Source organism: Trachinotus anak, unplaced genomic scaffold (assembly GCF_046630095.1).
Source record: "Trachinotus anak isolate AG129_WGS33_773 ecotype Australia unplaced genomic scaffold, CSIRO_AGI_Tana_v1 ptg000002l, whole genome shotgun sequence".
Taxonomy (NCBI): Eukaryota; Metazoa; Chordata; class Actinopteri; order Carangiformes; family Carangidae; genus Trachinotus; species Trachinotus anak.
In genome coordinates this window covers 15,863,860-15,887,420 of record NW_027273853.1, presented here as the reverse complement: position 1 = coordinate 15,887,420, position 23,561 = coordinate 15,863,860, and the positions used below count along the sequence as shown (strand labels likewise).

At 39.6% G+C, this 23,561-nt stretch overlaps 1 protein-coding gene across 2 annotated transcripts in view; it reads left to right on the top strand.

The window, feature by feature from the left end:
- Positions 1–23,561, top strand: part of shank3a (SH3 and multiple ankyrin repeat domains 3a) — a 171,914-nt gene that overhangs the window by 13,010 nt on the left and 135,343 nt on the right. For both annotated transcript variants that reach the window (XM_071501331.1, XM_071501330.1), the window contains 2 exons: positions 13,324–13,448; positions 14,077–14,531. In XM_071501331.1, coding sequence (XP_071357432.1) covers positions 14,226–14,531 — 306 coding nt within the window. In that variant the 5' untranslated portion in view covers positions 13,324–13,448; positions 14,077–14,225. The remainder of the gene's footprint in view (positions 1–13,323; positions 13,449–14,076; positions 14,532–23,561) is intronic.

Below are 23,561 nucleotides of genomic sequence, written 5' to 3'. Positions count from 1 at the left end.
ATCAACATGAGACTGGTGCATGGTTGTGTTAAGCTGACACTACAACACTGTAGTGTTAGCATGTTGAGTCAATATAGTTTTGTTTGTTTCCGGCACCTAAAGGCCCTCTTCATACTTTTTTTTCTGCAATATCTCACGACAGAATGCAATCTAGCAAATAATTATGGTATATTTCACAAATGTTATGAAATCTGGGTTATTAATTCTGGACCTGAGACTAAGACTTTTTCAGGCTTATCTGGTTTGTAACTGCCCTTTAGTAAAGTGTAGCTGGAATGGTCAACCCTTTTTTTTTTTTTGCTTCTCTTTCCATTACTCACGGTGATGGGGATGGGTTGGAGCTGAAACGCTGTGTTTCCTCCCAACCTTTATCTGTTTTTATATCAGTGAAGATGACAGAGAGGAAAAGGGGGCTAGAACTGACTAATGCATCTGCAGAGAATTTAACTACTTGAGCATCCCACAGCAAAAACCTCTTGCTGAGTTTTTTTGTTTACATGTATGTTTGCCACATACATACATTTTGAGCTAAAAGTTAACCTGGGGAATTTTGCATCTATGTGTTCAGCAGTACTTTTCACATGTTCCCATTAGCACCTAGCAAGTGCACAGAAGGATTATCTGTTGCCCCACTGGAGTAGTTGTGGATATAGTGATTTTGCTGAAGCGCAACTTCTCATATGTGAGTCAACATAGTGTGTTTTCAAACCAATTACTTGGTTATCACAACTGATAACACCAAGTTTGACAGTGTCTGCCACCACCTTGGCCAGTTGGTGTTGAGTCAGTTGCTAAAATCATACAGTGTGAGGTGTTAAATGATTCTGACCATTTACCTTCTGATCATGTTGCAGCCTCTCATCATCACATAGATCATTTTAAACATTTTTGATTTGTACGATACGAAGTGAGACAACTGATTGTGTGAGTGGTTGAAATCTTTCAGGTTGTGGTGCAGAGCCACAGCTCACCTGAAGTTCAGCTCAGCCTCTAGACAGCTCCCCATCCAATATCTAATCTGTTTGATTTCCTTTTCTGCTCAAATTGCAGCATAAATTAGCAACACAAACTATTCATCTTAAGACTTGTTTTTTGTTTGAATCTCCCGGACAATCTCCCAAACAAGATTTCGTGTTCTTGTGGGACTTGGGGGTTGCCTAGCAACACATTAATCATAGCATGCTGTCCTCTGCGTTTCCTCAGTCATTCAATGTGTGCTCCCTTGTAACTGTCAAGATAAAAAAAACTGTATGTTGGTGGAAGTAGTGTGGGATACTAAATAGCCCACACATAATGGCTTGACTCTGATGTGTCAGACTGCCACTGGACTGGATTGTGACCCAGATACAGTATGTTTCGCTCACAAATGACAAATGTAGATCGATAGTCATAAAAGCTCAGGAATAGATGGCTTAGTAATGGCTTATATCCCTGGTTTAGAGGGATCAAATGGGTTGATCTTATGAATAGTGGCCTACCTTCAGTCTCCTTCTCATTCTGTCTTTCCTTATATGTTATTTCCTAATCAATAGTTTGCCATGTAAACAATCAATAGTTGGTTAATTGTTAATAATTTATGATGTGGAATGGTATCTTTCCATTATAAAACTTTTGCTAAATCAGAGTAAATTAGGAATTTAAAGAGTGGATAAAGTAAATACCAAGTTACTTGAATTATAACAACACAAAATTATGACTTAATTTAAAAGTTTACACTCGCGTCTGCTGCTATACAACAACCAGATGAAATCCAAAGTATTAAACATGGCAAACAGTGGTGCACAATTACTTCCAACATGCTGGACAATGAAAACCATTTTTCCTTTATCAAAGGGGCTCTAGCATCAATAAGCATGAAACAGGTTACCCCAATCTCCCCACTATGGACTCTGGACTTACTGCTTTTTATGTAGATAATACGCATCCCTTATCTACACAGTGGGAGTGACTCGTGCATTGGTCACTGTAGCTAACATCAGTACAGTTGCTGGAAACACCTGCTCAGCTTGGACGGATGTCTCTGGGATGCACATACTGTTGAGCCAACTTTATCATGCTAGGAAATATTTCAGTATTTACTAGATTTGGAAAAATGTATCTATACTAAGCAGGTGGGTGTTGCTTATACAGTTAATCAGCGTTGTGTTGATCACTTTTGGGACTGCACTTATTTTTCAACAGTGCCATAGATGTTGTATGTACTGGACATGTGATTCTTCTGGGACTGACAAGGGCAGTATAATAATTGAACGAGTGCCCTAGTCTGACATCAAAGACAGACATCTGGATCCGTACACAGAATTCAGGGTTGGTGAGTTTCTGTTGTTAACTTCATATCAACAACATGTCGTCTGAATGTTCATGTCAAATGTTAGTGTTAATGTTTATGAATTGTGACAGCTGGCATATTGTGTAGCAACGCCCCTCACACAGTTTTCACAAAGTTAGCTTGTTTAGGCTAACATAGCTAAAGCTCAGTCTTAGTAGGCTACTATCAGTTCAGTCTGTCAAAATATAACGCTGACTTTTAAGTGAGTATTTTCACACCATGGGTCTGTCACCTTGTGAGTCAGTTTAAACTACTGCTTGTAAACTGGCTGTATAGAGGTGTGTGCATGTTTGTGTGTGTGTTAGCACACCAGTTTTTTGCTGTCGAATTGAATTTGGTATTGAGAATAGTGTAATTTCATTGGTATTAGTACTGGCTACCAGAATTCTGGTATCCTGATGTCCCTACTAGCAAACTACACTGCATTTTCTGATAATTACACCACACATGTTGCTCTTCTGCATTTTCAGTTAATATACTAAATTAAATGGCAATCAAGTGATAATTGATTAATGATTGACATCTCTAGAATGAACACTTTTCTTGTTTTCATCCTTCTTAGTGTTAATTTCACATTGTTATAACCCCAAAGTGATTTGTTGCTCAATTTTGCATGGATAAGAGTGCATACAAGCACACACAAAGGTAGAATGCTGTGGGGTTTAAGGGCAGCAATAGAGTAAACAACATGAAATATTTATGACTGTATGGAGGGAGGATGCCAGGTCATAGCTCCACATTGTAGTTGGAGGCATATATTATGAGTTGCAAAATATTAATTCTCCTCCATTATTATTCCATCATGACTTCTGCTGCTTCAGCAGGAATATGGTCAACACTGTCTTACATGTAACTGTCACAGTATATGCACTCTTTGTGCCTTGGGTTATCTAGCTGTTTCTGTAATTGTAGGCCATAATTTGAACTACTAAAAGATTTATGTCACTTCAGTCAGGTATTCTTTTCAGATTCACAGCATTGCAGAGTTTCTATTCTGACTGTGTCTTTTATAGTAAAATATATAGTTTTATACCACTGTGACCACTCTATCACTGCAGAGAGTCATTGGGATTACCCACCAGCCCTCCTGTTGAATCAGCAGCTACATTTTCTGACATGGTGTATATGAAAATAAAGAAGGGAGGCTTTGGGAGAAAGTGCTTTAATGAAATATACTGACTTGGAGTTACTCCCCTATCTAACTGCAATGTCTACATGAACATTCAGATTAAATAAGATGTGGTATTGCTTTTTACCCAGTGGTACATATTGCACTTTCTCTGTGAAAATTGAAGTTTTTATAAGCAGTATGTACCTTATAGAACTCATTAATGTGGCTTTTGTGATGAAAATGTACACAAGGAAAGAATAAGACAGAAAAACACAGATTCAGAGCAGATTTGAATTTATCATGATTGCTACTCAGAAAGCAGAACAGTGCTTACAGTAGCTACAATTAAAAACTCATGAGCAGCAAAGTCATGTAATTTACTGCGAGGCATCTATTTGGCAGATGATGCATCTGACAAGTTACTCCATAATCTTTCCCAATCTGTCCAGTTTGTTGTGTAGACAGTTACAATTGTTGTATTGCATAATCAAAAATATGCTGCTGCTGCCTAATTCCTTTTCAGCAATATATACCTGTCTCACGTTTGCCAATGTAAACAAACATCCAGTCTGAGGGTCATTGCTGAGCTTAGTGTAACATTTCTTGGGTTTTATATTGAATTTTATATGGTTTGCACAATTAACAAAATGTTACATCTGCTGTGGCATGGGAATATTATACAAGTAAGAATTTTGATGATTGTGATATGTCTTACAGTAAATGTTGTTTAGTGCTGTTCTGTAATTTTGCATTACATTGAAATCAACAAAACTGTACATGTATCTTGGATACTAAATCACTAATTGTTGTGGTACTTTGTATGGGTTGACATTTTCAAGCATGTTGCACTTTTGGCTGCACCCTTATTAGTGTAACATATATGACATTTTTGTCTGTAGCAGTGCATAAAAAGCACTGTTATGTACACCAAAACAGTTGCTTCCTTGTAGCTACCTATAGTTCCTCCCTTAGGTGCATCTGGAAAGTATTCACAGCGCTTCACTTTTTCCACATTTTGTTATGTTACAGCCTTATTCCAAAATGGATTAAATTCATTTTTGACCTCAAAATTCTGGTCAAAATACCCCATAGTGACAAAGTGAAAAAAGTTTGCTTGAATTTTTTGCAAATATATTAAAAATAAAAACAAAAAAAATCACATGTACATAAGTATTCACAGCCTTTGCCATGACACTCAAAATTGAGCTCAGGTGCATCCTGTTTCCACTGATCAGCCTTCAGATGTTTCCACAACTTGATTGGAGTCCACCTGTGGTAAATTCAGTTGATTGGACATGTTTTGTAAAGGCACACACCTGTCTATAGAAGGTCCCATAGTTAACAGTGCATGTCAGAGCACAAACCAAGCCATGAAGTCCAAGGAATTGTCACCAGGACTCTTCCTATAGCTGGCCACCCGGTGACCAAGAACCCGATGGTCACTCTGACAGTGCTCCGGCGTTGTTCTGCGGAGAGAGGAGAACCTTCCAGAAGGACAACCATTTCTTCAGCACTCCTGGAGTTTGCCAAAAGGCACCTGAAGGACTCTCAGACCATGAGAAACAAAATTCTCTGGTCTGATGAAACAAAGATTGAAGTCTTTGGCCTGAATGCCAAGTGTCATGTCTGGAGGAAAGCAGGCACTGCTCATCACCTGGCCAGTACCATCCCTATAGTGAAGCATGGTGGCGGCAGCATCATGCTGTTGGGATGTTTTTTGGCAGCAGGAACTGGGAGACTAGTAAGGGTTGAGGAAAGATGAATGCAGCAATGTACAGAGACATCTTTGATGATAACCTGCTCCAGAGCGCTCTGGTCCTCGGACTGGGGTGAAGGTTCATCTTCCAACAGGACAGTGACCCTAAGCACACAGCCAAAATAACAAAGGAGTGGTTTCGGGACAACTCTGTGAATGTCCGTGAGAGGCCCAGCCAGAGACCAGAGTTGAACCCGATTGAACATCTCTGGAGAGATCGGAAAATGGCTGTGGACTGACGCTCCCCATCCAACCTGATGGAGCTTGAGAGGTTCTGCAAAGAAGAATGGGAGAAACTGCCCAAAAATAGGTGTGCCAAACTTGTAGCATCATACTCAAAAAGACTTGAGGCTGTAATTGCTGCCAAGGGTGCTTCAACAAAGTACTGAGCAAACGCTGTGAATACTTATGTACATGTTATATTTTTGTTTTTTATTTTTAATAAATTTGCAAAAATTTCAAGTAAACTTTTTTCACTTTGTCATTATGGGGTATTGTGTGTAGAATTTTGAGGTAAAAAAATGAATTTAATCAATTTTGGAATAAGGCTGCAACATAACAAAATGTGGAAAAAGTGAAGCGCTGTGAATACTTTCCGGGTGCACTGTATAATAACCTTGCAAACTACTGTAGTTTGTCCACAAATGAATAGCTCGGAGCCTGGCAAGATGATTTCTAGCTTGCATATAATAACCTTGCAAGGTTATTATATCTCTTGTTTAAACTAATGTACGATCAAAACCTTTTACCACCTGTGTCACTTTACTAATTCCACAGAATGCTGACTCTCAAAAGCTCTCATTCTTCCAATTCCAGTAGTGTGTGTATAAGTAAATATTAGCTCAAAAAATTGAATGAATGTCTGTCAATATATGAGCTTGTCAAGCCAGGATAAAAGCACAAGTATTTATTTATTTATTGTACATTTTTACCAAAGGATTGCAGAACTAGGCATGTATTAGCATGGAGTATATAGATGAACATACTGCATACTCATATGACAGCCTATCAACTTGATGCTTGGCTTGATGATTCAGAATTGACAACACAGTGTTTGTCACCCTTTGTACATGTCCAAAAGGAAAAACAAAACTGGCAATACCTGGGAATAAGAGTGGGCTGAAACTGCATGTAGCAGTCCTGCGTGCTAATATGCACAAACCGTAATTCCCCGTTGTAGCACATATATGATAGCATTAATTTTTGCCTGCCACAGTGACAACCTTGACCTCCCTAGCATTCCCAACCTTCCTTTTAAGCATGGTGGTGGTGGTGTGTTGAGAGATTATGCAGTGCATGGTATGAAACTGGTCTTAATTGGCTGGCAGGCTTTATGAAGTTCTCTTTGGGGAGCCCCATTGATTATTAATAGGCAGGCTGCATCAAAGAGCCAACTGACACTTGAGCAGCAACCCTGGAAACACAGAGATCAACAGATACTGTGCATCCACAACCTTCTGTGGTCATAGAGAGAATTTATGAACTGACAGACAGATGGTGAAAGAAAGAATTGTATGTGAACAAGAGAAGGCAATAATAGAAAAATCTGTGAGGATACAGTGTGGAAATTGATTTTGGTACACAGGATTTTTTTCAGAAAGTGCGTTTGCCTGTTTTCTTCCATCCCAAATGTACCTTAGCTATATACCTATATACAACTTGTTTTTGAAACCTGTCTTCTTTGATAGATAAACTCTGAAGTCATCAAGAATGTCCAGGGCATTAACCTCACATACATTTGTTTTTTATAATTTATTTTTGTATATCATTGTTTGTATGCTAATAGAACTATATGCATGTGTCTGTAAAAGAATGTGGTACCATAAACCAGTGTCACATAGGCTCCATTGATGCATTGCCAAGAGAGAATCTTTTCTGACAGGGCGTATAAATAGCTGTGTCCTTAAATGTAACCTTTGCAGTATAGGCAAAAAAGCACATACAGTAGGTTTGCCATAACATTAAAATGTTTCTCTCTGTGACATTGTCACATTTCGAGTTCTGTCTGCAGGGGTGACAGATTGAAAAGCCATAGTAAAGGAGCTTGCCAAGCAGGATTTCCACCCTGCCAACCAAATCAAGACAAATATTGATATTATAACTCATAAACAGCATAACATTATGATTACCCTGCTGTTCAGCCTTGGAATATCACTGCAGTTTCCATGTATGTCAGCAGTGTGTGTCTGTATGAGAGAGAATAAGGGACACGTCTGCTCACTGTGTCCATGCGAACTGGATAGAGACAGTGGCTTTTGGATGTGGTGCAGCTACTGTACAGTATTGATTCCAAAAGCTTTTAGCGCATGGCTAATTTTCCATATGGGGCCTCTGCATGTGGCCACAGGGCTGTGGATGGGTCAGGCACTGTTTTGTTTACACTGAGTGGCTAATCCGTGTGAACTGTATGTGTGTGTGTGTGTGTGTGTGTATATCAAGTAGAGACAGAATTAGATTGTGCACGTGTGTATGGCTACCCCAATGAAGCATCTACTAATGTACACACACAAACATGCACTCAACTATATTTGCAGTTCTTTATTCTTCATGTAGTACTCACTACTACTACAGTTAACAAAATAACTGTGATTTTAAGTTCATTCACAATGTTGGTCAACAGATTTTCTGAATCACTCAGCATGCAGTATCCCCCTGGATCAATAACATTTGCCATCAGTGCTCAGCGATATACTTCAAGACCCTGTGATTCCTGGCTACAAGAGGTGCTATGTACTGGATTTCGTAGAGGATGACCTCTGTTAGCAGAATCAGCAAAGTTTCCCAATCTTCTATGAGAGCAGATAGTGTTGCAACTTGGTAATGCCCCACTGTTGCTGATCAATTGCACCAATCACCAGAAAAAATTCCTTGTATGTGAAAACATACTTGGCAATAAAACTGATTCTGATTCTGATTCTGATTTAGGGTGTCAAAACTTTTCCGCTTTTGATTAAGCTTTGTTCTATATACTGTACACCCTAGTCTTTTTTTGGAGATGTTAGCCCTGTTAGACATTAAGCTGCCTTGTTGCTTTCCTTGTCAATCACGTTCAACCTGCCAGCTGGACTTGTAGGAGAGCAACAGTCTTCAGTCATTAATGTCCAGGCCAAAGCAAATCCACCAGCTTCCTCTCAGTATCATTCAGAGCACTGTTAGGAGTTGTTAGCATAGCCAGATGATGCCAAAGCCACTGAGCCATCTATTACACATTCAGCATCTTCCATTATATGAGGGCTGAGAAAGCAGCCTCTTTAGTTTTGACAATGTTGCCTCTAATGCCTCAGCTACACCTTTCCAGTTCCTACAGAGTCATCCAAGTCAACTCAGGTGCACTCTAAATAGACCTTTCTGCTATCCTTGGAGACCAAATTACTGTGGAAGGGAACCCTCCTCCAGCTTCTACAGTGTCTTCCACTGATGGTTCATAGGTGGTCCAACCCAGTCTCTGGTAGCACTTTGAAAAGAGATGCTGCTTTTCAAAAGCCTTTTCCTGATGCAGGGAGATGGTACCACTGTTCTTGTATGTACTGCAAGAAAGTGTAAGTGGAGAGAGAGAAACACGCACACAAACAAATAGAAAACATAAAAAAAAAAATAGAAAACCTAAAAATCAATACAGATTAAAATTAAATTCTATGAATCTGTATCTAATTCTCACCTTGTAATATCATATTGGTCACACTCACTTTAGTCAAGTATTGTGTGACGTCTGAAATTGTTATTCATCATATTTATCTTATCCTTAAGTGAAAATGGATTTTGTTCTCTTCTGATGTCATCTCTATTGAAAGACAAATCAGCCTATTACACCTGGTAGCCTGAAAAATCCCTTCTAACATACAGGTACCACAGAACACCAAAGTAGGCAGCTAAAACCACATTCTCCCTTTTTGTTTGATGCTTGTCAGCCTTACTAATGAATTAAATGAATTACTTTAATTCAAATTCACCATAAGAGGGGGGAAGGTAGCAAGAGGTTTGAAGAAAGAATGAATGAAAATGTTTTAGGGGACAGAGAGATAAAGTGAGTATGTGTATCATCATGTGTGTGAATAAATGTGGCCCCGGGTGACTTCAGTTTGTGAGTGGCCATGACATTTGCTTTTCCAGGTGTAGAGGAGCGTGAAGCAGACTCTGATGGGGTCTGTGAACAGTTATCACATTTACTCCAGGCCACAGGCTGGTTTGTCAAAGCTGACTGTATGTAGTGTTCTCCCTCCCTTGCTTCCACCCTCTCACTGGCTCTCCCACCCTCCCTTTCTGTCGTCACTCTGCAACCCTTTCTTTTTCTTTCACGCTCCCTTTCTCTCTACTTTTTTCTTGGCCCACTGACTGTATCAGCCACATCCTCTCTGACCCTCTCTGCTTCATGCTACCTCAGCCACACTGCTTACCTTTATCTTTCTCCCTCCCTCTGCCCCAGCTTCCTTATTTCCAGTGTTGATGTCTTATAGGGAAGCAGGTAGGGCTGGCTGAAGGCTTGCAGTGGATTTCAGTAGTGCTTGTGAAGGTGCTCATGTATAGTAAAGCTCTATGGCAAAGACTTTAAAAGCCTGGTGGATGGTTCAGATACATGCATACATTGCACTGGATCCATGCACACAGTGCTATGGTCATGAATTATTCACTTTGTTTTCACTGGGCTGGAGCACAAGTGATGAGGTGAGAGGGGGCGCAGAGATCTGAGCTGAAGAGAGAGGAGGCAGTAGCTGTTAGCTGAGGCATGGGAACTAGCCTCCTTATAATTCTAGTCCACTCTCTTAATGTTCCCAAGCCATGGCAGTTAGACAGAGAATCTGGAGTGCAGTGTAAATCTGTAGGTACCCTCATAGATCTAAAAAGGTATAAGACATAACACATTACACTACACACATTATAGATGTACTGGTGAATCTTGTCACTACAAAGTTATAAGGAAAGATGGTAAATGACAATATTGAATTATCATTCAGCCCTCTGTATGCCAATATAATTTTTTTCAGACCAGAGTGAAGGTCCAGCTATTTCACTAAGATGTTGAACCACTCCCAAGTACTGGTCATTGATCAAATTTATGAAGTTTTCAGTGGCATAGCATGGAATAATACATATATATATAAAAGTAAAGTACATTTCTGAATAGATTACTCATACTGTGCACAAAATTGTAAAAACAGCTGCAACTTTTCATCACTGATTAATCTATTGACTGTGTTTTGGGTTTATAGGTTAATCAAATGGTGGAAAATAGTCACAGCAATTTTTGAGAGACCGAAAATTGAGAGACCAAGATGATGACGGTAAAAATCTTAAACCATCATTATCACTAAATATCAAATAGAGAAAAGCAAGGGATCCTCACGTATGAGAAGCTGGAAACAGAGAATGTTTAATATTTTTGCTTGATAATGACTGAGACAATTAATTGATGACTTAATCCTTTTAGTTTTCCAATCATTTCAGCTGTACTTGCAGAATTACACACTCATAATCATCCATATGCCAGAGTTATATGTCGATCTGAAACATTTTACATCCTTTAGAATAGACTGTAGAGGTCTGTGAACTGCACAGGTGAAAATCAAGGCAGATAAAAAGGTGTATTGCATATTAACCCCAAATCTTTGTTCCCTGACTTTTTTTCCTTACCATTTCTCCATCCACATAACTCGTTCCCTGTATGTAGATCTCTCCAAGTGCTTTTGCCTACACAGTTTGTCCTCGTATGATGCAAGTAGGATGAAATTTCTCCCTGGCCCTGCCCAAGCTATCTAGGGGAATCATTGTTGTTTTGGCAAGCCATATTAGGTCCCTTTACCACTTTCCCAGAACTTAATCCTTCCAACTGTGTAATCTGTTCTTATTTATTATGCACTTCATGTACTCTTATAATTCTAAATATCAATCATTTTGAAAAATTCAAGTGTTGCATTTTAGCTGCTGATATTAAATCCTTGTTAAAGTTAAATTTGTGGCTGAAACTAGTTAGGAACTGCACTGTAATTTGTTGGTAATCCATTCTGCCCAGTTTTAAAGTGTACAGAGACCCATTTAGCTAGTATAGTAAGGGCACAGAATCATAAAATGTGAATATAGAGCTACACTACAAGGTTTTGGGGATGAGGTATAAATTTTCCTTGCCCTAAAGACCTGGCAAGCCAAAGTCGCATACAGGTAGAGTGATCTGCTAAATCCTCTAATGTATTAGGGCTACCGGCCATGCTCTTTCTCAAATGCTAATGGGATTACATACTGTAGAGTGTCCAACAGTGGCAGGACGCTCACATGCAAGCCTCTGTAGTGCAGGGAAATACACACAGTTCAACGTCTGCTGGGTAAGTAGAACATCTAGCACATCATTTTCAGTGAGAAGACTGTGTGAATTAGAATGATTTAAGTCCATATATTCTTTTAAACCTGTGATGGGGTTTATATTTGTTAGCCAGATATCTTTCTGAATAATTTGTGTTTACCTCAGCTGAAAGCAAACACGTGCTACCAAATTAGCTCCTTGACATCTGCTCTGAGATGTTCCTGTTCGTTAAGTCTTTCCAGGCCTGGCCTTCAAATGTTTCTTTGCAAATGCATTTCAAATAAAGAAACCATCAGAAGAGTTAATGATGAATGAAAGGATGTTTCCTGCCTTTTTTAATCTTTACTAGTTAACCATAACTAGGTAGAATTTTTTTTAATTCACTGTAGGACTCAAAGGCAAGCAGAAGCTACCTGCAACTTTGAAGTTGGTGGTTTTCTTGTGTGTTACTCGATGCACGAGTTGACGTCAATCAATCAATACACCTCAACTGTCAATATGACAACTTTGACTTTTTGTTTTTATTGACTCTCTTGCATGACATGAGCTTTAATGATGATAGGATCTTCAAATGCTTAAAAATGTATATGAATTTCAGCTGATTTGTGCAGACAAATATTCCATTTCTCTTGGAGAAACGAAGTGGCAGTGTGTCATGCGCTTCTACAGCTCAATACCTGTGTGAGTGCAGTGAGCTCAGTCCCAGGTCACTCACGCTGCAGAACAATGGGCATAGAGAGAGGGCTGGTAGAGAGACTGACACAACAGGTCAGGTAACAGTTGCCTGACTCACCGTTGCGGCAGCCCCATGTAACTTGTGCTGGTATGCCCAATGGCTAGTCCAACAATGAAAGGGTTTTGTTGTACCTGGGTGGTGTACACATGTAGTGCGCAGGCGGTTGTAGTGATTATCAATAGGTAATAACAATTAATCTAAGTTAATGATAACTACTTAAGTCTGCCTTTCTCTCTCTTCTCTCTATCTCGCCCCCTTGTCTCTTTATCCATCTTTTCAAAATAAAAGCCCTCTGCAGAGCCACGTAATTGTGACTTCATGACATTGCAGCGGTGGCAGTAATTTTGCAGGGGTGAGCTGTCACTGCACAGTGTATATACAGGACGGAAAACAGACTTGATATCAGGGGTGTAATCAGCAGCAATGTGTGTTAACGTTCCTGCAGCCTGTATTTTTGTGGGTATCCCTTTGTGTGTCTTAGTTCAAGTGCCCACATTATCTTGTGTATCACTCATATTTTCTCTGAGGTGCTTGCTTCAAATTCCACCCTCCTGTCTTGGTCAACTTGAACAGTTATGTCATTGAGAACACAATGGAGCATAGCAATGACTTAAGCTCACAATAAATAATTTATGGACCTGCCACAAATGTTTCATGGTACATGAGAAGCATGCTTGTTAAAAGGTTGGGCTGTGTAACTGGCAGTATTCAAGTCCATAAGTATTTCTCTTACATATCTCACAGAGGTTGTTTACCCATCTCCTTTGATAAGCATTTCCACTGTTATCTTGAGGTCTTGGATTCAATAGAATATGACAGCATGAACTGAGTAGGCCAGTACTTTAAGCATGTTGGTTGGTCAACGCGAAAACAACAAATCTTTTTTCATAAAACATGACGGTCACAGACTAGAGATGAAGGTCAGATTGACATGATCTGTTTAGCTCTTAATCACGGTCCCAGTGCCAGGGGTTCACAGGGCCTTCATGATGAAACAGTGAATGAAAAAAAACAGCCCTTATGAGAATGAAGAACTCCCACAAAAACCTCCTTTCATCTATGGCAGCTTTCTCTGTCTGTGTATCACTGTGTTTACCAGGGAACCATTTGATCAGCAACACCCCCCACAGATAGATAAAGTGAAGCATGAAGGCCAAATTCTGCCCAGCATTGATCTGAACAAACAATGCCCCCCCATCCGTGCTGTCCTGACGTCACCACAGGGTCAGTACACTACAGCAAAAGCAATAGTGTGTGTGTGCAACATTGTCACAGTACAAACATTGTAGCGTCAACATGTGCAGAGTTCATTGTCATGTGTTACTGGAGAAGTTCCTACACATTTGGTTAATTAAGCATCTTAAAATATATGTAATATCAAACTAAAGTGAAAATATTAAATTGATGTCAGCAATCACATTAAATAGGTAATATTGCTGCTATTAACATTATTCGAAGTTAGTCAACAGTTAATAGTAAAGATCCAAATATATTTATGCAAATGTTGGTTAATCCTCTCTGCCAATTCTGCTGTTTGTCTAAATTTTTCTTTTATGTATTTTGTTCTATTTAAAGACTAAGTGCCTCCTTTTTAGCTAATTGCATTAGGATTATCTTTTGTACAAATTGCAGATTAAAGTTATATAATTTTACACCAGTCTATGAATATAGTTCCTGCAATCTTGCTTTATCTCTGAATCTCTTCTCAGTTTTTTTTTCCAAGTTCTTATCTTCTCTTTGTGTTTTTGCCCTCCATCTCTCTGTAATCTCCTATTACCTCCTCCTCTTTGCCCATTCCCTCTCTGCCACCCTCCTTCCCTGCCTCTCTCTCCCTCCCTCTTCTCTCTCCCAGGCGACTGATGCACGCTACAAGCTGTGTGTGCGTGTAGTGTGAGCGAGTCATTGTGTGTGTGTGTGTATGTATGCTTGTGTGTGTGTGTGTGGGCGTGGGTGTGTGTGGAGAGAGAGAGAGAGACATAGACTAAGCCCCTAACACGGAGCATGCCTCTGCGTCCGGCAGCCGGCAAACATGAGCCACCCAGCCCTCCACGGCAGGACCAGCAGCAGCAACAGCACACACACACACACACACTCACACACCCTTACACACACGCAGCAAACGGCAGCCAGGGGGCCAGCACTGACAGCGGCAGCTCCCGGGAAGAGGACAGCGGCGTTCCTGTTCCTGTCGGTGTTCCGGCTTTCCGTCCCGGTGCACAGCGGAGCAACAGTGCAAGAGCACCCATGGAGGAGCCGACAGGCAATACCGTGGTCATCCGCATTGGTATCCCAGACCTACAACAGACGGTAAGAGCTCGTTCTGTAGCCACTGCTGAAGAGAGGATAAAAGAGAGGGAAGCTGCCTCTCCCCCTGCCTCTCTGGCTGGGTGCTTTCTGCCTCTCTTCTATCTGCTTTATGGATTTTGCTTTATTTCTTTTAAACATCTTCAGTTTTCTCTCCTCTTTCTCTTTCTTTATCATCCTTTTTCATCCCATCTCTCTTCTTTCTATTTTCCCTCTCTTTCTGTTTTTGGTATGCACACTTCGTGGCTGTATTTGCTTGCTGGCTTCTGGGGGTTCCACTCCCCCCTGCCCACTGATGTCTCACTAATAAATCTACCTCTTCATTAACTGGGCTTCAGCTGACTTTGACAACTGGCCACTTAGGATGAGAGCAGGAGAGGGAGAGAGGGAGGGGAGAGGGAGAGAAAAGGCATCAGGGATGAAGAAGGCTATGAGATGCATTGTAAATCCACAGGAAGACACAAAGTAGAGAATCAAGATAGTTATACAGTGGAACAGTGGAACTTTACCTCATCTTCTGTCTCTCTGTCTCTGCTGTTGCTCTGTGCTGAGACATTCTTGTTACTAACTATCCTGTGTCTTTTTTTGTATTGCATCTGCTGAAAAAAATGCCGAACCATTAGACTGTGACATTGATCCTTTCTTCCCTTTATTTTCCTATTTTCAGTATTGACTATGCACTGTCTGTCTCTTCTGAAGTGTGTCTGTCTGTTAGCTGCAGAGGGTGGTATGGAACAGGGCACAGGTCCATATCCTAACCTTCATGTCATTCATTTTTCAAGCTCTGGTCTTGTAGATCATAAGGAATTGTTCTAGCTGTGTTTCTTTTGGCTATACCTGTTTTAAGTACTTCCTTCTTTACTGAATGCATTACTTTATGCATAAATGCAGAGAAGAAACATTTTACCCATCATTGGCTAGAGAATGAAATGGAGTGTTATCAATTCACCCAATCTCTGTCATATAACATATCTACTCTTAACAGTAGCACATATAAGGTCACGCTATTAGAGAGATACCATGTGACATTTGACAACATGTGACAACACAGCATTAAGCTTTTTATTACTAATGTGCCTCTGTGTACTCATTCCTCCTCTCCTGCTCTCAATGTCCTCTGCTAATGGTATAGCAAAATGGAGATTAAACCTTCACAGTCAGTCACTGCACAAGGTCCTCAGTTGGCTTTCTATAGGTGGCTTAGTTTTGATTCTTTCTTGAGACACCGATGACAAAGGCAAGAGGCTGTTTTTAGTTTTTGTTATTGTTGTTATTGAGTACTTGGCTGAAATGACCCATTGTATCTTAGTGAGGCTCCAGTGCTGCATGCCAGGAATAAAGACAGGAAATAAAAGGAGAGCAGTTGTAAAGAAAGCAGAGAATTCCCCAAAGGTGCTGCACAATCGCTGTCTGTGAACAAAAACGGTTTTCAGTCAAGCTCACACACTTGCACACGCACACAAAAACTCACACAAACTCACACAAACTCAGGCCCGCATGTACAAAATATATTATTTAGACACATACAAAGTTGCACTGTTTACATGCACACATATGCACACCTAAACATGCTCTTACATGCATGCACATTTGAGAGTGTGCATGTACTTACACAAACATGCAGACGTGCCCATGAATCCTAATCCCATTACCAAGGGACTTCCCTTAATGTGGTTATGTAATGTAAAGATTAGTTTCATTTTCAAGGAGTCACATGTAGTGCGATATATGGACAATGAGGCAAGAACACATATGGAGTGACATAGTGATAGACAGAATGACTAACAGAGAGAGAGCCTGAAAGTCTGACAGACAAACATAACCAGATGACAGATGGCCAGACTCTGACAGTTTGAATCTTTTATGGAGCAGTCAAAAGTGACTTGTGTGTACTCTGAGTGAGCAGGAGATTACACTAGAATAGTCTGCCTGAAGTAGGATTACACATCTCCTGCTGTGTTTCAAGCCTGGATCAGGAGAATGAAGCACCATGCAAAGATCACACCAGGCAACACTTTTCCTTTTCAGCAGGAGAGAATTGAGGAATGACAGCTCCTGTGGGGTAAAGCCAAAGTATAAAATGGCTTAACCCTCCTTTTTCCTTATTCATTGCCTGGCCGGTTATGGCAAATGTATGATATCATTGTAAATGAGATGTCCAAGACAAAACAGAGTCTTTATGAAATGTATTATTCTTAGTGTTTAGTTAGGTGGTGAAATGGAATTCTGGTGGTGGAAAAAAGTTGGACTTGGCATTGAAAATGTTTTGACTTTTGGTTGGTTAAATTTTGGCAATTCCACTTTTTTAAGAGGATTTCGTGTGTGTAGGCATATCAAATTTATGATGGGGAAATGGAATGGATTTGGTGTTGATTTAGACTAAGCAAAGTCTATTATTACATAAAAGTGTTGCTCACTCCTTGGAGCAATTTTAACTAAATAATGTGTCTCGGGAGTAGAAGACAGTAAATTAGCAGCTGATGCTGCCATTTGTTCAGTCAGACTGTTAGGCAGATTATTTGCAAAGATTGTCTTTTTTCCGTATCATGGGTATCATTTGTCATTTATCATATCCAACTCCACTAACTCTATTTCTATGATTGAAGCAAAAAGAGACAGCTTCCCAATATTGCTAATGGATGTCATTCATCTCTCAAAAAGGGAGGGAGACACTGATATAAATAGTCTGCCCCACTACTCTCTACCTGCGTTCATCCTTATTCTCCATTTGCTTTTTGTGTTGTTCGTCTTTTTGTTCACTCTCAGAAGGAATTTTGCTGTCAGAACTATAACTATGTCAAGATGGTTTTTCTACAAAATGGCAAAAATCACTATTCAGGCCAATAAGTGCCTTCCTCAGGTCTGGGTACTCTACCCGGTAAATCCACCAGTGTGATGGTTCTCTGATATTCTCTGAGCAGTTTATTTTCAGGAACAGTTTTACTAGTGTACTTATGGATGCTTCATGTTTCATTCAGGACACTGGTCTTGATGCCTACGAAACCCCTCTTTCTCTAGCTGGCATACAGTCTCTGGATGCTGAAATTTCGAAAAAATTATTTTGTATAGTACCTATCTAGAATGGCACTAGAATATACCTGGCCAATCCCAAACAATCACGTCCATCCTGCTCTTATAACACAGAAACAAAAGCAGAGCCTTTTATCAAATCGGCAACAAAAATGGGATTCTTCCCCAGCCCATGCCCCATCCCTTCACCAAGTTTTGTGCAAATCTCTTTAGTACTTTTTGTGTAATCCTGCTGACAAATAAACAAACAAACAAACCAACCAACTAGAACGTCACTCAGTACAGCGCACACATTCGCCAATGCCAAACAATCCTACACATGCCTGTGCGATCCAGATTATTATCTGGATATACACCAAATTGTATGAGGTCATAGATCTCAACACCATAAATATGTCACATCAAGATCCATACATTTCCTGAGAAAATTGACAAAAATTTTGAAAAATCTCGCAATGTTTAGGAAAATGATTTAAAAAAATTCCTGGGTCTGACCCTTTCATTTTCCATTTCCTTTATTTAGGGACAGTGTCTCCTAGGTTAATCAACATAAGTGTAAATGTGCTGGAACTGCTATTAGCAAAATATTAAGCTACTAGAAAAACAACAACAAACACTTTTGCTATATAAAGCCATGCAGCAATGGATTGAAAACATAAGTTAACAAGTTAAATTAAAACTTAACTTATTTTGTACTTATTTTAGTACAAAAAATACTGCAGAGGCAGCAGGGCAACATTAACAATGAGCCAGCTGCCCGACCTGGAAGTTTTGCAGGTCTTTTCCTTCTACTTTGATTTAGTATAGGATGACACTTGTGTTCAAATAACTGGTTGGTTAAAAAGTTCCATCCCTGGTTTCTTTGTCCTGGTTTCTTTGTTATGATATAATCAATTTACCAAGTGAATATCTGATGACAGGTAGGGCTTATGTGATGGCCTTGGATCGTGTTCGTTCCACTGAGCTGATAGAGTGCTAACTCACCTATAAAGGTAAAATGAAGATGTACCTCTATTGATACCGCATAGATGAAATTCAAATTGACACAGCAGCACAAAAGAGTATCAGTACAAGGGGAAATAAAGTAAGATTGAAACAGAATCTGAGATAAATGATAAAAATAGAAGTACTATATACATTTATAAGATAAAATAAAACTGGTATTGGGATCGCTTATCAAATCTAAGGTTCTTAATCTTAATCTTAATTGCCATCTACCCACACTATCAGTCTGAATAACATTATGATGTCATTGTTGTAGTTCCAGGTAAGCAGGGTACGAAATATGGGGGAGCCAGGGGGAGCTTGGTTCTCCTTAACAAGACGTGGGGGTGTCTCTAAAAATATTAACAGAGTCATTTTACCATGCATTTTCAAATTTTTTTGTATCTTCATCAAGATGGTTCATGTGTAAAATTCAGCTATGCTAATGTATGGATTGGCTCCTTTAAGAATAGCTCAGTGCGTAGGGTGTGATCGGTGGAGCGGGAGAGAGTGAGTGCAGTTGTTGTAAGTGACGGTGAAGCTGGCAACCGGAGCAGACTTAGAGTAAGGAGTAACTGTAGCAGGGCAAGGTATGCACAGTTTTAGCTGCTTGTCAAAAAATATTTGCTGCACTCCTCAGGACCAAAGCTGGGCCCCTGTGTCTTGCTTGCTGCACTAGAGTTTGAAGTGAAGGGGGAAGCCAACTGTAGGCTTTCCTTTAGTCAGTCCATGTTCAACATTGTTCTGCCATGGTACATAGTAAGTAGAGTGGGAACCAGCTGTTACTAACTAGTTCATCTGTGCTGCTGGTAGGGCTGACCCTGTTTGGTCAATATATTGGTTGGGTGATCTAAATGTGCACAACCAAGAATACAGTGGCTGAAAGAAAATGCTGTTTCTAGGAGCTACATGTTTGATCTAGCACCAAATTGATTATGTACAGGATTGTCGCTGTAGAAAAGATGAGTTGAGACAAAAAATTAAAATACGTTTTCTTTCTTTAAATGATTAAAAGCAAAAGCCTTGTGAGTACAGCATTGATAAATAATCACCCTTTAAGAACTTTTTAGCAAACAGATGTTTATTTACCAGTCTATTTAGCTCTGTTTTTGGTCTCTACCAGCTCCTGTGTGGCAAATAGCTGCTATAGCTGCTACCGCTGCCTCTTCTATCACACTTTCCCCACTTATTTCTCTGAAGTCATCTCTCCCCTGTGTGTGTATCTCCCTGACTCACTGACTTGAGTCGCAGTGATTGGCTAATTAGTGTCACATTAAAATAAAATAGAAACAAAATGTAATAATTCTCAATAATTCATAGGTTATAGGTCAGATACAGACCACAGTCCACCTTTTAGTGACTTCAGTTAGTGACCTAGTCACTAAATGTGAACCAATAATTAAATTTGAGTGCTGGACATCTAAACAGCTAATATAGTATGCTACAAAACTGAATTCAGCTGAGAAGCTGTATATTTAGGTATATTCTTCTCTGTAGGTTTATCACTAAAACCACCCCCTTTGATTTTGTGACATTGTTTTCACATTCACATTTCATTTGATCCATTTTTATCAAAGGGAAATGTTTAGGAAGATGTTATGTACTGGAAAAAAATGAAATAAAATTACATACTTTAGGAAAATCAAAATGTTGCTGCTGTTGTTGCAACATTAATTTGTCAGGCAGACTAAGGCTTCTTGGCTCAATTATGTATTGCAGATATTTCTTTTTTTTTAACATTTTCCTTGGTTCGGGACAGCCCTAGATACTAGCTACTTTCTTGTGATGTTAGTTTCTATATGGAGCAGATGCGAATCAACTCAAGCCCTCGTGGTGTGCCTCTTGAATGTCTGCTGCTGTGATGTTGACCAGCTTCTGCTCTGGGACATTGACTTTCAGATCTGTTACTCACTGTTGGTATATGATGATTGTTTCTCCCATATGGGCATCCCGTACTATTCAGTTTAGCTCATGCTAGGCCTCACTATAGTACTGCACTGCAGCTGGTTTTGCACTGTAAATTGTTCTTTTGACATCAAAGCATTTATTGTTTTGGCTTGTGCCTCCCTCGTATCTTTCATTAGTCTGCCTGCCAGCACTGTGAAGCTTTTGTTTAGAGGTTCCCCAAGGGCCTTCATTATGGGCATCCCATTGAATGTCTTCAGTAGCAAGACCTGTTCTTGATTTTTCTCCTTTAGTTTTCTGAAGTAACACTGCTTATGCCATATTTTCTTGTGCTTGTGGGTGACAAACAAATTATTCTCAGGTATGGTAGTAGTGCTGATTGTCTCCGCAGTACTCATTGTTTTCCAGTTGTGATAACACATTTATTTTTTCCCATTATAGAAATTTCAGTCATTCATTTATCCCCTGTCTCTGGGCTCTCTGTTGAAGTAGGTTTTTTTTAATTTTTTTTAAAATTTTTTTTTAGCAGATTTTGGTTTTATCCGGATGTCTCTGAATCTTTTTCTTGCAACTTATACTGTCAGACTGTTCTGGTTCCCCAGCATCTGATAAGGACCCTGTGTGTTTGTCTGCATATGACTGTTCCCATACCTGTAAATGTACAGCATGTATGTTTGCATGTATGTTGTATGTAGACTATATTATTTTTTCCTTACCCATTGTTTCATGTTTCATTATGTCTCACTTTGATTCATTTGATTATTTCCCTTTCTTTTTGTCTTTCTCCCGTCTGTTCTCTCTTGCCTCCCTTTTCACTGTCTTTCATCCACACTTCATGTGTTTTTCTCTGCTTCTGACTTGAGCCCTACATGCAACAGTGGCTTGACAGTTCCTCCAAATACTCTCACACACACAGATTGACATATGCAGTGTTGGATCTGTGATTGGTGGGCACCTCTCTGGAAAGCCTCTCACGTCCCAGTGTTACTATTTTTAGCTTCATTCACAGTGGCAGCATGGGCACAAGACGTGGCTAGCATACTCCTACCTCCATCTGCCCACAGCACCCATCAAGGGAGCGAAAGAGAGAGAGGGATGGAGAGAGATTTGACCCAGTGTAACACCCCATCCTCTTACTCTCATCACACTTCCCATTCATCCCTCATTCTCCCTAGTGCTCCCTCCATCTGTCCATCAGGTTCTGCCCAAAGAGAGATAACGAAGAGAGGAGGCTAAGGATAGAAATGAGGAGTGTAATTTTATGGCATATCTGAAAAAAGAGTGTGCATTTATTCCAAACTCCCATATGCTGGTACATGCTTCTACTTTCTTAAGTACATGTGTTAACAGTATTGTTGGGGAACTGGGAAAATACTTTGTGATTGTGATGTAACAATAGAATAATGCTGGGGGGACAGTGCATTTGGATACTAATCAATTAAATGATAAAACAATTAATGTTTACTAGAGGATAGGCAATTCTCATTTAACTCTGTGATTGGTTTATTGATCCACTCACCTTTTGGGTTAACTCTATTATATAGCTTCTACTTTGTTTTTTTCTTTTTTTTCTTTTCCTCTCCATTATTCCCTTGTTCTGTTGTTTTCCTGCCTTTGTTTTCCTCTTTCTGAGTCTAGTCTGAGAGGAGCCTGGGAATAGTAGGAGACATTAATATTAGCCCAAGACTGAGCTTTTGTTACAAGTCTGGTATAGATATTCATTGTATTTGTGTAGGTGAAGCACCACTCGCCATTGTGATATTGTATCTATAAGTAGAAAGGAGAGGACGTTTGATTTTAATTTGCAATCTCTTGTTTTAGGCATTGGACGGCTTGTGTGGCCACCACCAAGGGATGAGATCATCTTACTGAATAGTATTTTATGAGATATAAGCTGTCGCTCTCTATCTGTACAGTGAAATATATACAGTAGTAAACACTCTCAAAGAGCCTTTGAATTTGATCCTTGCCATCAATACAATAGCACTATACTCTCTACCTTGCTGCTAATGGGAAAAGGAGACCCCCTGGCAATTTACACACTGCCAATTTACTGCACCACAATAGTGCTCTGCTACTTTCTTCTTAACAGCAAGGGAAATATGTTCCTATTGTTTTATCTGTAGTGACATGCGTCTCTGAGCAGTAGTTTAGAGGTAAGATACAAAGGTAGAATGTCTTAGTTTTTACTCTTGCTGTCTTGTTGTGGTCAAATATAAAAATAATTACAACTTAACTGCTTTTGGTTGCAGCTACAACTCCACACCAAGCTTTATAAATAACTTAATTACACCTGTTTGCCTTCATTGGGTTTTAAATTATAGAATCCACATTCAAACATTGCATAGTCAGACTTGGTAGTGAGGCTCTCCTCTATAAGGGTAGGTTGAGACATAGTTTTAGCACTGTGGTACAATTTTCCACAGATGATGCACATTATGTTTTCATTCCCCCTGGAGCTGCCAGCTTCTCCATCATAACTTGAGTTGGTCACATGGATGCATACCGTGCATTCAAAAAAAGCTTGATAATCCATACTGGGACATTCGGGGAAAATGAAAAAGATACATTTTACTTTTACTTAATTTACATAATCTTCAAGTGTGAAGGTATAAAATTGTCATTTCTAAGTATCCCAGACTATTGGTGCATTCCAAAATGTGAAAATAACTGGTTTTACCTATGGGTTATAAACTTCTTAAATTGTTTACTCTCATCAGCAGTAATAATAAAAACATATACTTCATTTCTTTGCAAATCTCTCCGTGTGTGGGTATGGGTATGTGTGTCAACATGTTTGTGTGTCTGTGTCTCTATGAGTGTTCATATCTCTCTGGTGACTGACATAAACTGTAGATCTTGTTGGCACATTCAGTCTCGCCTGTCAACAGTAATGGAGAAGAGAACTTTAATCAATAATGGTTGTGTGTGCTAGTGTGTGTCTATGCCTGTTTAGGCATTCATAAACACAGTGCCTGAGTGAGGCAGATTGGAAGTAGAGGGCTAAAAAGAGAGTACCTGCCTTTCACATCTGACATGTTAAATGCTCCCAATTGTTAGTTTATTAGGAACACCTAGCCAAAACTAAGGCAGTCTAATACAAAAGTCCTGCAA